At 35.8% G+C, this 16,543-nt stretch overlaps 1 protein-coding gene across 3 annotated transcripts in view; it reads right to left on the reverse strand.

The window, feature by feature from the left end:
- LOC145981863 (uncharacterized) overlaps positions 1-16,543 on the reverse strand; it is a 106,780-nt gene that overhangs the window by 1,117 nt on the left and 89,120 nt on the right. For all 3 annotated transcript variants that reach the window (XM_083115316.1, XM_083115318.1, XM_083115317.1), the window contains exons 24-28: positions 16,312-16,498; positions 14,881-14,968; positions 11,942-12,070; positions 9,829-10,071; positions 4,471-4,575 (exon numbers count right to left, since the gene is read on the reverse strand). In XM_083115316.1, the coding sequence (XP_082971442.1) occupies positions 4,471-4,575; positions 9,829-10,071; positions 11,942-12,070; positions 14,881-14,968; positions 16,312-16,498 (752 nt within the window). The remainder of the gene's footprint in view (positions 1-4,470; positions 4,576-9,828; positions 10,072-11,941; positions 12,071-14,880; positions 14,969-16,311; positions 16,499-16,543) is intronic.

Genomic DNA, 16,543 nt, shown 5'->3' on the forward strand with positions numbered 1-16,543 from the left:
AATAATAGGTCGTAAAATTGGCAACAAGACAGGGTCAACTGTGAATTCATATATTGCATGTTGTAGGGCATAAATTGAAGAACGTTACAACACTATGAAATAATGTTTTGCTCTTCTCAGCTGACAGAATTCATTCATTCACTCACTCACTCACTCTCAGACTCACTCCAAGGGGGTGTACAAACGAGAAAGTTTTAGGGGTAATATGTACCGTACACTTTTCAAAATACTAGTAGGAACTGTGAAAGTTCCAATATGCTGGCAACTACACCTTGACTGGAGTGACTCCAGCAATCATCGCCTGCAGGAAACCAGCTACATAAAAATCATTGAAACAGGCACCTCATGATAACTGCATCAATCGCCTCTAGGAAAACACACCTTTAATTGGGTCTGATTATGCAAGTGAGAAGTTGGTGAAAAAATACAAGGAGAATGTACTGTTTGTAACAACTGCCACATGAGCCAGTTTTACTGCATTTATTTATATTTTGATATTATGTTCTTATATATAAATATAGTATTGTACCTATTAATCCAATCTCCATGCTCAATAAATGTTTTATTCAAAGTTTTGATTTCATTGATATTGTGCAATTGATTGATTTGATTTATTTGACTTTGCTTTCCTGCCACTTTTGGTTAATCGCAAAGATGAGGATGAGTGATGCAATGAAAATGATGAAAGGGACATTCACAAAAGAGTATGCACTATAATGCTGTACAAAAGCATAATAAAAATATCAACAGGATGTCATGCAAATGCCGTAATGTAAATGTAACAGTTAATGTGTATAGTATTATTTTTTTATTCCATTATGAACCACTAACAATAAATGAAGTACCATGGAAACTCAATTTTACGTTATTCTGGGGACCACGGCAAAAAATTTTAATTGTTGAAAAATGCAAAATCTGGAGAAAAAAATTACATTTTGCTGTATTGGGACCATGAAGGTAGAATGTACAATGTAGTCAAAACGTAAAATCTTGGAACACAAATCCAGGGTTTCACTGTATTTGCCAAATTCAATATTGCTATTCATGCGGTAAACATGGTTTAAAATTACTTACGTGAAATTTAGAAATTTCTTAGTGAATGAAGACATTAATAGGATTTAACCATTAAAAATGTGTATGAAAAACTAAATATGCTGACCAAGGCAGTAATTTATTTTATTAAAAACATAAACTAAACGTAATGTTTCAACCTTCTAGCAAGGTCTTCATCAGACTCTGTATCAAGTACAAAAGCTGATGAAGACCTTGCTAGAAGGTTGAAACGTTACGTTTAGTTTATGTTTTTAATACAATAAATTACTGCCTTGGTCACCATATTTAGTTTTTCATAATCATGGAAACAAGGCTTAATGGTGTTATAATTAAAAATGTGCAACACTGAAATAAGAAATGATTACTCCTCTTATTCTTGAAGATCTGTTGTTTAAAATTGGAATGTTTATATTCAGATACTAAAATGTAAATATTCCCTGACATCCTTGTTTTCCAGAACAACGCTGATTGTTCAAAACATTGATTAATATTAGTGCATAAGTTTTCCACTCCAATTACATGCACCAATTTACCACGAGCTTTGCTTTAAAATATTCAAGAATTAGATCTGAATATTAAAAGACATGTTACGTGATCACAATACTGATGCATAGGGGCATGCATATTTCGTTTTTGACGAAAACGCGAAATGTGAAAAAACACATTGCAATGTTAATTTTTCATGTTTCTGAAAGGTGTGAGGTGCATTTTCCTACCCTGTTTTGTCACGAAATAATGCGAAATGAACTGCAAAATGCAAAATAGACTCTTCAACACGAAATTTAGAGTTTATTTAACGATGCAACACTTTCCGAAGTCAGAATTATCCTGTGAGTTATGCAATTCACGGAAAATTGATTACCGGTAATTCTGTTGCAAATATTTGAGAAGCAAAAATGGACTCCTTTATACAGAAATAAACTTAATATTCTGGCGACATGAATGTGCTATTAGAAGGGCTATGTTTATTTTGTGCTGTAAGTGCAGTTTCTCAATCAAATTTGGGATTATATTCACATTTTTTAAAACCAAAATGTCATTTTATATACTGCTTTTGATCAGTTTTTTCACCGCTTTAACAGCGAAATTTTATTTTATTTACCGCTTTTGAACCCGAAATTGACTTGGTTTTTGTACCGAAATTTTGTTTTTTTAATTTTCCAAAATTATGTGCCTCTACTGATGCAAAATAAATGGAAACTTTGAATTTTGAATAATTTGCAGCACAATCAGGCTCCACAAAGACCAAAATGACAAAAGTATGAGCCAGCAACGGTAAACAAATCCTAATCCAAACTTTCCAATACAGATACACCAGCATCAGAATTGATTCAGGCATTTATAAGGTATCTTAGCCATGTTTTAACCTTTTCTACAGTCTTTTCTGCCATCCCTGTAGAAGGATCTAGACTGATCCAAAAAGTAGGATGACGAAACAAATATTTGTTGTGACTTTGCCTCAGTTTTTATATTGACAATACATGGTGTGAAATAGAAAAATGCAGGGCACCCAGTCACTATGGCACCTCGAAAATTTTACCTGACAGCTGAATTTTTCAGTTAAAAAATAAATATATATATATCTTTTTAATACTTCAAGTTCATTTATGGAAATTTTCATTATTTTGTTTAAAATAATGAGTACAGTATGTGTTTGTAATGCTTGTATGATTTCTGTATCACGTGTATCATTAAATGAGAATAGTAAACATGCCATTATACATTTTTGCAGTGTTAATAGCTCAATTTTAAAATCTGTGGTATAGTTATACCGGGTGTCCCAGAAATCTTTCCCTGATTACAAACTTTATTCATATCCACTTTATGCAAGGTAGAGATGTGAAAGTGGTGCCAAAATGTTGGAAAACTAACCAAGTTTTTTTGTTGCAGGTAGGGATGTGCCGAAGCCGATTACAGATGTATGAAAATCGGCCGAAATTGACACATCGGCATCGGAATCGGCTAAAATCCGATATTTAAACCGGTACAGATTATACTAGAGTTTTACCTTCTAATAAGTTTTATATTCTAGTTTTGTAAGATTTATTGAAAATTTGATTATGATTCGTCATTATTGTAGAGTTTTTGTAATGAAATTATTGCAAACTCTCATTCAGAAAATCAACCTAACAATAAATCGGAAATAAAACAGTACGTTGCTGAACCAGGATCTTCTCTTGTATTGGTAATTCAAAAATGAGTATTCAAACCTGAAGCAAGTGCTGAGAAAATACTTGAGCATACCTGCTGCATCAGTATTCAGTGATTGAGTTTTCAGTGTTGCTGAACAGATTTGCGATAAGAGAAGAAGTAGGTTACTTCCTGAAGTGCTTCCAAATCTCGTATTTCTGAAGTTGAATCTGGCAGAACAGGAATTAATTTTGCATTTCAAAGAACTGCTTGTGTACTAATGTTAAATCTCTAGGTTTACATAACCTTTTGTAAATGCATATGTACATTCGCATCTCTTGAAAATATATATGTATATACATATGATATGCAATAGAAATGTACATAGCAAATTTATTTTTCTCATGTAGAAAATAACATCCCATTTCTGTTTAATAACCTTATTTATCGGAATCGGTATCGGTTCCAAAAATTATCGGTGAGTACATCGGCATCGGTAAATTTTCAGCTTCGTCACATCCCTAGTTGCAGGTTTGAGTAACGTTGCTGTAGTGTAGCAGTGTCAGTGCCCAGAAAACCGGAAATGTTCACAAATCAGGAAAAATCTCAGAATGTCCTCTGGTATCACGAGACCCGGTCACCAATAACAGTCCAGAGGAACTTTCAAATGTACAGAATTCTTTTGTCTAGAATATCTGCCATCAATAAGTTGTTATTTAAAAAAATGGAATTTATCTTCATTCCCAAATCCTGTCAAGTCCAAGAAACATTGTATGGAAAGATGCCACCCGATGTCAAGAGCATTAATTCCGGATTCCTTGGCACTGACACTTCTACACTACAGCCACATTACTGAAACCTGCAACAAATAAACTTGGTTAGTTTTCCAACATTTTGGCACCACTTTCACATCTCTACATTTCATATAGCGGATATGAATAAAGTTTGTCATCAGGGAAAGACTTCTGGGACACCCGGTATATTAAAATGTATAGTACAGTTATTCATGCTGTTACTCACAGAGCCTTCTTCAGAAAGACCACGCCGGTGCAAGAATTAACTACTTTTAAACCAATCTTGTATTAATTAACAAATTAAATGTTTTAAGATCATATTTCAAAATGTGTAACTTTGTTAGTCAGATTCAAGACTTTCTTGGAATATTCACCCAAAATAAAAGTCTGGCTCCTGAATTATTTTATTTTTTTCTACCCCTGGTTACAGATAATAATCATACAAAATGACACCGTTACACAGAGAATGTACAAAGAAAGGAAGCATGCTTACCTTGTTTATAGAAGTCAGAGGAAACATTTCTATAGGCACAGTTTGCATATTCTCCGAGAGTCTAATGGCTTTCTTCAGTTCTTGTGGACCGTTCTTGAAATCATCCTGTAAGTAGCAAAAGACTAAATCAGGGATGGAACTACTCAAACCGTATGCTATAATACTGGATTACATACACTACCATACTAAAAATTATTTGAAAAAGGGCAGAAAAACTGGCAAGAGGACAACACTGTTAGCAGCTGTAGTGTGACACAACTCTCCCATATTTCTCCTGTATTAGAGCTAATTATTTTTTGATCCTCGAGGCTCCCGTATTGACATTCTATTTCTCCTGCATATTTCTTAACAAACACGATTGCAAAATTTCAACTCATTCAGAGTTCAGTGAGCCATTCAAAATTTCACTTAATTTCAAGAACCCAATAAATGTCACTCACAGACATTTACAGTAATTTGAATGATGTCTTATTCATTAAACAGAACATACAACCTCTGACAATAAAGTTCGGTGAATGAAGTCGCTGTACTCGACCTGGAAACACTGGCGCAACGAAACACTGCACACGAGTAGCGACAGGTGGCGCCATTGTGGACCCACCGTTGTTCAGTTGTGAGTCAACTGAGGTCTGTGTGAGATGCGTTATACCAAGTGAGTGTTAGTGTGTCCGGTTCCAAACTGATAACAGTAAAATAAACGAACAAAGGATCAATTTGAAGTTTTGTTTTAAGCTTGGCAAGACACCGAAAGAAACCCATGATATGCTAGTACAGTTTATGAAGATCAAGCAGTGTCCTTGAAGTGTGTTTACGAGTGGTTCGGCCGTTTTCGAGAAGGACAGGATAGTGTTTCTGATAACCCCCTTAGCGGAAGGCCGTCAAGCTCTCGCACAGACGAAAACATTGACAAGGTCCGTGAATCTGCGCGACTTATAGTCACCAAAGAATTAGGGAAAAGGAAAACGTGTTGTCGACTCGTGCCACATTACTTGACTGATGACCAGAAGCATGCATGTGTGCTTGCCTCACAGGATTTTATCACTATGGTGGTTGAAAATCCAAATTTCTTGAACTGTATTGTTGCTGAGGATGAATCCTGGTGTGTGAGGTTCGATCCGGAAACAAAACGCCAAAGCATGGAATGGCGTTCTCCTGCATCACCTCGTCGGAAAAAGGTCAAAGCAGAAAAATCACGCATGAAAACGATGCTAATCACCTTTTTTGAAGGTAATGGCATAATCCACAAGGAATTTCTACCTGAGGGAACAACATTGAATGCTGCTACGTACGTTGAAATTTGAGACGTTTCATGAAACGTGTACAAAGGGTTCGACCCCACTACTCAGAACAAGGTTCATGGTTTCTGGTTCATGACAATGCTCGCCCTCACACAGCCAATATCGTCAGATAATTCCTGGCCCAAAAGGGGGTGGTGCAAATTGACCATCCACCATACTCGCCAGACCTGAATCCTCCCGACTTCTTCCTGTTCCCACACCTCAAACTTGCGTTGAAAGGAAAGAGATTTGACAATATTCCAGACATCCAACGAAACGTGACGAGGCACCTGCGCACCATCCCGAAAGAAGACTTCTCAAAAAGTTTCCAGGACATATACAGCCGTTCTCAGCGTTGCATAGCTGCGGGATGGGACTACTTCGAAGGACAGTAAGGTAAGTTTCATTCATATTGTATCTACTTTCTATTTACGGGATCATTCACCGAACTTTATTGTCAGAGGTTGTACATCCTCATTTACGAATAACCTAAATAAACCTAAACACACATTTTTATAACTGAAACAAAACTAAACCCAGATACTTAGCTCATAATCTCAAATTTCAATTTAAAATTAGAATTAAGATACAATAATAATAAATAGTACAAACTGTGTGTATTTCTGGATTCCAGAATAGGCCAGGAATAATTATATTTGTAACATATTGTATTAACTTACATGTAAGCTCAAATAAAGTTTGTGAATAAATAAATAGGGGAACCGTAATTCAGAGAAAACTAACGCCCTGGATTTTATTTAAAGGCACCAGGGCATACCCCTGAATGTATTCAGGAGGAGGCAGGCTCATCAGGGGGTTCCCCCCTTTAATTAATTTAATATTATCCAATCCATAAAAAATTACTGGAGTGATGCCGTGATGGTAAAAATGCAGAAAATTTTAAATTCAAGTTGGAAATCTCCCTGAAATTCATGGCCGAAAGTTGGTCACCTTAAGCAGTTTCAAGTTACAAAATGCAACTAGAATTTTTGGATTTGCGCTTATGTAGATTTTCCAAGTCTTCATTTTTGTGAACTCAACAATGCCTGTGTTCGATAGAATTGTTTCCAAAGTGTGTCATGGTTTTCTTACTCAATCCCTTTGCTGTTATACCTGAAGTCATACACAATCCCTAAACATCTGCTCTCATGACATTAAAAAGCTTCTTACATCACTTGGGAGGCAACATTCTTGTTAAAAAGTCACACAAAACACAAACAGCACAATACGAAACACTAAAAGTTCATCCAAGCTTTCGACTCCATCTCGCACACGATAGAGGTTCAGATGATGTTACTTGCTGTGTCTGCCAGAAGATGCTGTTGAGGTCTTACAGTGTTTGTAAGTTCCTAGTTGTTCCGATTGATGGATGAGGAGGATGGGTATTTCAGTGTTACTGTGTTATACCATGTTAAATAAAGATCCCACATGAATTGTCTTTGAGCTTATTTGTATTTTTAATCATGCGTACCCCTTTCATAACAACCCGTTCTATTTTCCTTTAGCATGCACCAAGAAGGAAATGCAATCCTATAGTAATTCGCAGCTGGTTTCCGAGATATGTTTGGCAAACCAGAAATAACATTTTTTCCTGCACATGGATCCTACAGGGTCTGTGAATCTGTCCTTGATAGGTCTTTTGCATTGGCCTATGTAGAGTCTTTCCCGTTGCATTCACATCTAATACTTTAGATAGGCCTCCCCGATGGCGCAGTGGTAGTGTTGTCGCCTTGTAATCAAGGGGTTCCGGGTTCGATACCTGGTGAAGGCACATAGTGGTTCGGATCCCACTTTAAACTGTAGATCCAGTCCCGATTAGCGTTACTGTACATAAATTGGACTTCAAACACCAAATCAATCAATCACTCAATCAATACTTTAGATGCCAGAGTCCAGCAGACACAGCAAGTAGCATCATCGGAAACTCAACCATGTCTTCATCGCCATATCTTCGACCAGCCCTGATGATGACTTCGAGATGAGAGTTCAAAGCTTAGACAAACATTTAAAGTATCTTGTATCTTGCTGTTTATTTATATTTATTTTTACAATGCCTGCTCTCATCTCATATGTGAACCAAGGAAAAGTATTTTTCTCTCCCGTAACTATTGAAATTATGTTGATTCAGTTATTATCAGGGCATGAATATAGATTTTGCAGTTCAGTATCCAGGTGTATACGATGCAGAGTGTGAATGCAAAGCTCAGTACATCGGGAGGTCCATCAGATCTGTCAATGAAAGAATCCAACAGCACCTAGCAGATGCGAAAAAAGCCCAACCCACTACTGGTCTTGCTAAACATATCAAATACAATAGCAATAAAATTCAAAAGGTTCATGTCAAACACACTGCCCACATGCTCGTACACCAAAATTAAGGAAACACACGCCATAATGCACTTCCCGCACAAGCTAAACATCGATACCGGGCAAGCGCACCACACTTGGATTCCCCTACTACAAAAGTTAACGCCCGGAAATAGCAGACGACACAAACCCAGATGCACAGTTAACAATAGCGCACCTAGCAGCAAACAGAGAACTAAGAAAAAAAGACGCACGCCAAGCAACAGCAAGTTCCAACGAGGATGGTGTCAGTGGCCACAGAAATTAATCGAAAAAGAAGAAAAACAGCTACGTGGATAAAAGTGAGTACTAGTTTCTCCGTACTTAAAAAATTAACGTTAGAATCTGTACTTACGTATGCGAGTTGTTCCTACTTTCCTTTCTTTAGAACTACGTTTCGGAGACTAACTATCCCCTTCTTCAGGTTCGTATGAAAAAACTAGGTACTTAACCTCTTAACTGGGTATGACGTAATACTCCGTTCTGGCTCTACTGATTTATAATGGGCATGACGGGATACTACGTTCTCATGTTCTTACTGCTGATATCTGTTGTGTATGACGAGATACTTCGTACAATTACTTTCTTCTTTGTTTCACCAGATGGCTCTGACTTCCAGACTGTTGTAACCGTTAGAGTTAGCGGGAAGCAACGAACACAGCCCGACGTTCAGTTCTATCGCGTATGCAATAATGGCTCAGGCAAATCGGAAGCGACGGCGTGTTTTTCCTGCTGAGGAAATCCGAGATATATTGTAGTTGTAAATTTCGCATATTGTAAAAAGTACAAGAAGGACCAATAAAAGAATAAACAGTACCTAAATGGTATGCCATGGAGCACACAAATATTAACTCAAATATTGGTTTACGAAATTCATCAATTTATCAACAAAAATTCCCAGGGCAGATTGGGCTTTCGACGAGGAAATTACCCAGTTAAGAGGTTAACATAGTACTACGTCGAAATGTAATAAAAATATTGTGGACGAGGGTTGGTGTGGATACATTTAAGATATTATATCCCTGCCTCATACGTATATAAAAGCTCGTTATTCACATGTTAAACGACTGTTGAGCAGGAAAGGCCATACCTGCAAGTTGTATATAGTGATATACACAGGTTTTTTAGTTTCTTAACATTTTTTAACATGAGAATAGGTTAATTGTGCAAGTTTTTAGTGAATAACGAGCTTTTTATATACCTCTGGGGTGGGGATATAATATCTTAAATGTATCCACACCAACCTTTGTCCACAATCCTTTAATTACATTTAGTATTTCAGTATTATATAACCTTATTCACTTTCTTGTTGTTTCGTCCAACCTAATTTCAAACATCTTTGACATTTTATTTTAAAAAACTCTAAAATTTGTGTTCTTTTAGTGTAAGCATCCTCATTTACATTTGCAAAACTACAGGAAAAACTGTTGTACACAACTTTTAGATTCACTAATTTTAGACAAGAGGATAAAAGTTCATAGAAATAGAAAAGTAACATGAATTAGCTAATTTTTACTTGATTATAATTTTAATTTGTTATTACAGTGGAACCTCAATTTCACATTTTTCAGGGGACCAAACTAATAAAAACTCAAAATGTGGGAAATTGTAAAATCAAGGAAAATTTTATAACATTTTGCTATGTTGGGACCATCAGGATTGAATGTATAATGTGGGAAAATGTATAACTGGGGAACGTAAAATTGGAGTTCCATTGCTAATCATTGAAACTTACCATAGGGGTATCACAAAATATTAAACCAAATCTTTTGGCAATGTCTTTGTACTTCCGTGGTTTGGCAGTAAAAATTTCTGAACTGTTCTTTTCATTGTCCACATCAGCTTCTGAGAAACTACAGTAGCTTAAGTCACTGCTGTTATTGTTTATCAATACTTTAATATCTTCCGCAACCTCATCCTCTTTAACTTTGTTTTCTGCGTCATCTTCAAAATCCTTGAACATGGTATACCAAGCAATCTGAAGATAAAAAATAATGTTAACGTTAAAGATAGGAAACAAAAAAAATGACAATGTATGTTTATGGAATATGATAGGGATGGGGCAGGTTAATTGGTACTCTCATAAGAATTGGCTGATACTTGGGCACCTGCAGAGGGCAAGACTAGCTACTTGCCATCCTCCAGACGAAGGGGAAAATTATCTCTTATGCTTGCTTGTTTGCTCACTCTCATTTCTTATTGTTTCTTTTATGGCTTATTTATCTTATCTCTTAAACCATTTTATTTTTCTGATGACACATAAACATGATTTCACCAAGTCCCATTTAAGGCTCGGTTGAACCTTTGAATTTTCAAACAAGTCCCATTTAAGGCTCGGTTGAACCTTTGAATTTTCCACCAAGTCCCATTTAAGGCTCAGTTGAACCTTTGAATTTTCCACCAAGTCCCATTTAAGGCTCGGTTGAACCTTCGATTTTTACACCAAGTCCCATTTAAGGCTCGGTTGAACCTTTGATTTTTACACCAAGTCCCATTTAAGGCTCGGTTGAACCTTTGATTTTTACACCAAGTCCCATTTAAGGCTCAGTTGAACCTTTGCATTTTCCACCAAGTCCCATTTAAGGCTCGGTTGAACCTTTGCATTTTCCACCAAGTCCCATTTAAGGCTCGGTTGAACCTTTGAATTTTCCACCAAGTCCCATTTAAGGCTCCGTTGAATCTTTGAATTTTCCACCAAGTCCCATTTAAGGCTCGGTTGAACATTTGAATTTTCCACCAAGTCCCATTTAAGGCTCGGTTGAACCTTTGAATTTTCCACCAAGTCCCATTTAAGGCTCAGTTGAACCTTTGAATTTTCCACTAAGTCCCATTTAAGGCTCGGTTGAACCTTTGAATTTTCCACCAAGTCATATTTAAGGCTCGGTTGAACCTTTGAATTTTCCTCTCATTTCGAAAAACTGTTGATATTTCCAAATCTGAAAAATTACATATAATTAGAATCCCACTTGTGTGAATCTTTATGTGGTTTTTATTTCACTGTTGCCTACATATTCTCAATAGTTTTATGTCTACGCAAGTCTATTAAACTATTGATAATAGCTAGACAAACAGTGAAAGAGATTTTGGAATATCATTGTTTTTTCCTCTCCTTTTGAAAAACCACTAAAACAATTGTGCTGAATGCGGCTAAAGGTCCACCTGAGCCCTAAGGACCCAAATTTTCAATTTCCATCCTTCCTTGAACAATTTCCTATGTATGACAATGCACTATTGGTTACAACTGCATTCATTCTAATTCATACATAACTGCAGTATTCACTTTCTCCACATATGCATTGTGCATATGATGCCAACCAACACTATATATGTAAAACCATCATCCAGAAGAGAAAAAGTGAACAATTGAAAAGAGCAAACAAATGCCATAATCAGGACTCTTCTCAAAAATCAAGGAATCAGGACATAACAATATTTTTACACAAGTGTTACAAAAAACAACCAACGGAGCTGATTAAAAAAACTATGAAATCTTTTGAAACTGTCCAACACTAAATACAAATAAAGGCCAGGCCAACTAACTGTGGCAACTAATTTTAAAGACAATTGCAAACTGATAAAAAGGAATATCACCACATAATCAACTGATATCTGGTGAACCAATCAAAAATCAAGAAATATGATTATGGGCAAGAGTGATCATGTTATACTTGAACTGTTACAAAAGAAGTCATTCAATTGCATTCTCAATAAGCAAATAATGTAAGTTTTTGCACACACAGAATTTTTATATTTTTGTGTAAGGGGAGAATTCAATTGTGTTTGTGCTATAAATTAAAACCCTTCCTATTTGAACATTAATGCCCAAGATGCGTTACATTCACTCTTACCTGTCTGTTACACTTCAATGTCTTTTCACTATCAACGTTGAGCAAGAGTTGATTTGCATGTACGAAGGAGAGTTCACCTGCACTTGATCCCTGAGCAACGGTGTTTAGGATGTCACTGTTTGAAACAGCCTGCCAAGAAATAAAGTATGTTATTAAATACACATTACAGTTCTCTTGATATGTTCATCCACAGATAGGTGCTCTTTCATGAAACAGATCATATTTCCTGGTGTAACAATGTTGATGCACTGGTATCAAAGCATCAATTGGATTTTTACTGATGTCTGCTGAGACTATTCTGGCATTTTGGTCTTTTGCAGGTTCTGCAAAACTGCTGCATGACAGTTCAATGTCCAATTATTCTTAAAATTGTGCAAAACTCAAAAGTTTGATTTACTTTGCACAAATTTGCATGCAAAAACTATATTTTGTGATTACATAAATGGTATTTTAATATTCTGATGTAATTCTTGGCTATTTTGAAGCAAAATTGATAAACTGATGCTTGTCATTAAAATGCAATACCTACACTAATATCAATACTAATATCTATTACTTTATATTAATGCTAATATTAATTAGTGTTTTGAACAACTTTTAATTGTTACAATTTTCAAGCATCAATTGGCAAGAGTATCAACATCGGTTCAAAATATTATTAGCTCATTCTTAGAGGCATGTATATTTCGTTCTTGACGAAAACATGAAATAACACATTGCAATGTTAATTTTTCACGTTTCTCAAAGGTGTAAGGTGCATTTTCCTACCCTGTTTTGTTACGAAATAATGCGAAATGAACTGCAAAATGCGAAATAGACTCTTAAACACGAAATTTAGTTTATTTACAGACGTGACACTTTCTGAAGTTTGAATTATCCTGCAAGTTATGCAATTCATGGAAAAGTAATTAATTCTGTTTTAAATATTTGAGAAGCAAAAATGAACCCCTTTTATACAGGAATAAACTTGATATTCTGGTAACTACATAATTGTGCTTTTAGAAGGGATATGTTTATTTGGTGTAGTAAGTGCAGTTTTTAAATCAAATTTGGGATTACATTCACATTATTAAAACCAAACTGTCATTTTATATACACCGCTTTCTCGCTGCTATAACAGCGAAATTTAATTTTATTTACTACTTTTGAACCTGAAATTGACTCAGTTTTTGTACTGAAATTTTGCTTTTTTATTTACCAAAAATATGTGCCTCTGCTCATTCCTACTTGAAACATTATTAAAAGTGCTGAAAGAGAATAAAACCATACACTGAAAAACCTACAGGGTACAAAACCAAAGAAAAACATTAAAATAGTGTAGCAGTTGATATAAGGCTGACTTGCATTACATGCCAGTAACCCAAGTGCATGAAACATTGAACGTACACTATGCATATGATGAATCATCTCCCAACATAGAGGGAGATGTTGGGGAGTGGTTACTGTTGTAAATGTATATTGTAACAATTTTTTAACCCTTTTGAATATTGACACACTGTACTCCATAGAGTTACAATATTTCTTTTAATGTGAAATAAAAAAAATATATGAAATTAAAATAAAACAGACAGCTTGTTTCACAGTTAAGTTGCTATATTACAACAATGTAACATTGACAACATCCATTGTATAACTGATTATTTTTTGTTAAAAAATTTTAACCATTGTTATAACTGTATCTTTAATCAAACTAAAAATAAATCTTTGATGAAGGGAGCATGTGTTCTCCTGAAATGTCGCAATGAAAGTCTGTGTTTTTATGCTTGTAATAACCATAGACTACAAGAGAAATAAGAGTTACAATGTACATTACACATATAATGTAATACCACATGGTTATCGCTTGTGTACGCTATCAAATATTGACCGTAGCAACAGAAAAATGTTTTTGCAAGTTTTTAAAATTCACTAAAAAATTAGGGCAGGTCCAATATCGATATCAGCCAATACCAGATGATACTTTTACAGTCTGGGTGTCTCGGGGAGCCTGTAAAAATGACACTGCACTTTTCCTTACTTTTGTAACAACGTTGTGGAGAGATATTGATTTTGTGCTTAATGATTGTCTTGTGTAAAATTATGAATATTTTAAAGCAAAACTCTAGTGCATTAAAAACTGATGAATTAAAATTTATAATTATTCTAAACTACTTTAAATTTTTACAATTTTCAAGTATCAGAGTCAGTAGAAATCTGTAAGAACACTGGCTCAGCTGTACTAAAAATTGTTTCAGATTGAAGAGTTTTAAATGCATATCAGTGGTGGCCGATGAACAAATTATATTTTGTTGCCGTTAGTCCAAAAATTAAATATTTACACTTCCGCTCTCTTACTGTGTCCCGTTGCGCTGTGTGGAGCTTTCAAAATCACTTGGCACGCGACAAGCAGCAAACAGGTATATGAAGCCACTTCCCCCTTGGGGACTGCCAGTGCATCTCCATGTTAACTCTAATGTAAGCACTGCTTCCACTTCCCTCCCTGCTAGGCCCTTGTCAATGCCAAAAAGCGTATTGCATTCACTGCAGTCCAATGTACTCATACAGTGGCGCTGCCAAGTGGTAGAAATCAAAAGCTTAAACAGTGGCCAGCCATGTAACACCTCTGTTTCGCTTGTCAGTAAGTGCATGATAGTTTAAGTTTTCGAATCGATTCAAAGAGTTATTTGTTTTCTGTCAGTAAGTTATATAATCTGGTGTTCTGAATGGTAAATCGTACAAGTAAAAATGAATAATTCAGTACAGTATTTAAAGTCTGTTCGTTTTAGCTCTTTAATTTAACACTGCAAGAGAAATACAACAATTTTTTTTATATATAAATGCAGCCCTTCTAACAATAAGTAGCATGAGCCGCCACTGATGCATATATATTTTTACATGAAGGGGAGAATATTGAGTGAAAATAAAATTAAAGGGAAAACTGATGTATGTAGTGTACTCACCCAAACAGGAGAATTCTGTGTGAGTATAGGAAGTGGCTTGTACCCATAGTTCCTCACTGAATTCAATGTTAGATTGCTATGTGCTTGCCTGGAAAAAGAAATAACATTCATTAGTAACTAGAAATCATTAGATGCTGAAGATAGTTTTGAAAGTCAGAACACAACTAACAATACACAGGGAACTGATTTTCTTATCTATTTTTCTCACTTTTCATGCAATTTTTACAAGCTGCACTCAGCATTAAGATGATATCTTTTTTAAATCAATGTATACTCTTAGTCTGTTGTACTCGCTACAAAACTTGAGTGTCAAGAGTCCACAAAATACTGCTTGCAACTTAACCATATTTACTGCAAGCCAAACATACGAGCAAACATTACAAAAAAATAATTAATGTAATATAATTTTACAAACAATTTAGTGAAATATGCAGGCACAGCCACGTGGATTTGTGTTATTTTATGTTAGTTTTCTAACCCCTTAAGCTAACTATGATATCGTGGATTCAATCAGGACTTCAACACAGGTCTCTGGTATTGCTCTAGTAACTGAGCTACCAAGCTAACCAAATTCTATGGCTTACATTGTTATAACTGTAGAAACTGTCTCATGCATTTGATATGAGATATGTTGTCTTTCAAACACAAGTGGTGGCAACATTGTCCCACAGCTAAATATTACATGAAGTTATGGCACGAATGGGAGATATACTCAATGCACGGCCATAAAATTAGGCACGTGGCAGAAGTTCACGCTGTTGCCACGTCGGAGCACAGCCCTGTGTGTTGGGGGTTTAAGAGAATGAAAGATCTCGTAAAATCCATGTGATACAAATTGACAGTATTTGCTCGAGAGAGGTTGGTCTGATGCTTGAACTAGGTAACGCAGCCTTACTAACGTTGACACTCAGTACGCGGGAACCAGCAACTTTTGTCCCACTCTCGTTTTGTTTTCCCATATGTGGCACCAGCGCAATTCTGCCCAGTTATCTACTTTCATGTCCCTGCATTTCATTACAAGTTGGGAACACAACATAGCATTCACAGATCCAAAAGAAATAAAGAGAATGCAATAAAAAGGTGGTTGTACAGTCACGGACACTTCTGAGTTGTAACAATACCATTGACTTTCAATTGTATCGTTACAACCAAGAAGTGTCCGTGACTGTAGTGGGATCCATGAGTATTGCCGTGCAAATCGTCCATCACCATGTTCGTGCACTTTATTTCACCCAATAAGAACTTCAAGAAAACTCAAAATAAGCTGTTAATAACTTCTGCAAAAGCATACATAAAAATCAATCGCCTAAAAACACACAGGATGTAAGCAAACATGATTGCAAAATAGTCATGGACAATTTGCCTGGTAATACTCATGGATCCCACTGTACATATATGTTTTAAGGTAGGAAAAGAAAGGAAAGCACTTACGCATAGACGTCGTCATATGCTGTGACCCCAGACACCCAATTGGACAACCACACTCCATCCGTAATAAGGCCCTTTTTACTCATGGATACAGGAGCAGCAGTATCTTCTAAATCCCAAAACTTGATTGTGCGATCTGTTGACCCACTCATTAGGTACCTGCCATTTTCAATTGGAATCATAGACAGAGCTGAAAGGAGATAAAAACAGACTCTCGTTTCTACTTTCTTTGAAA

This window comes from Lepisma saccharinum, chromosome 30 (assembly GCF_977018435.1).
Source record: "Lepisma saccharinum chromosome 30, izLepSacc3.1, whole genome shotgun sequence".
Taxonomy (NCBI): domain Eukaryota; kingdom Metazoa; phylum Arthropoda; class Insecta; order Zygentoma; family Lepismatidae; genus Lepisma; species Lepisma saccharinum.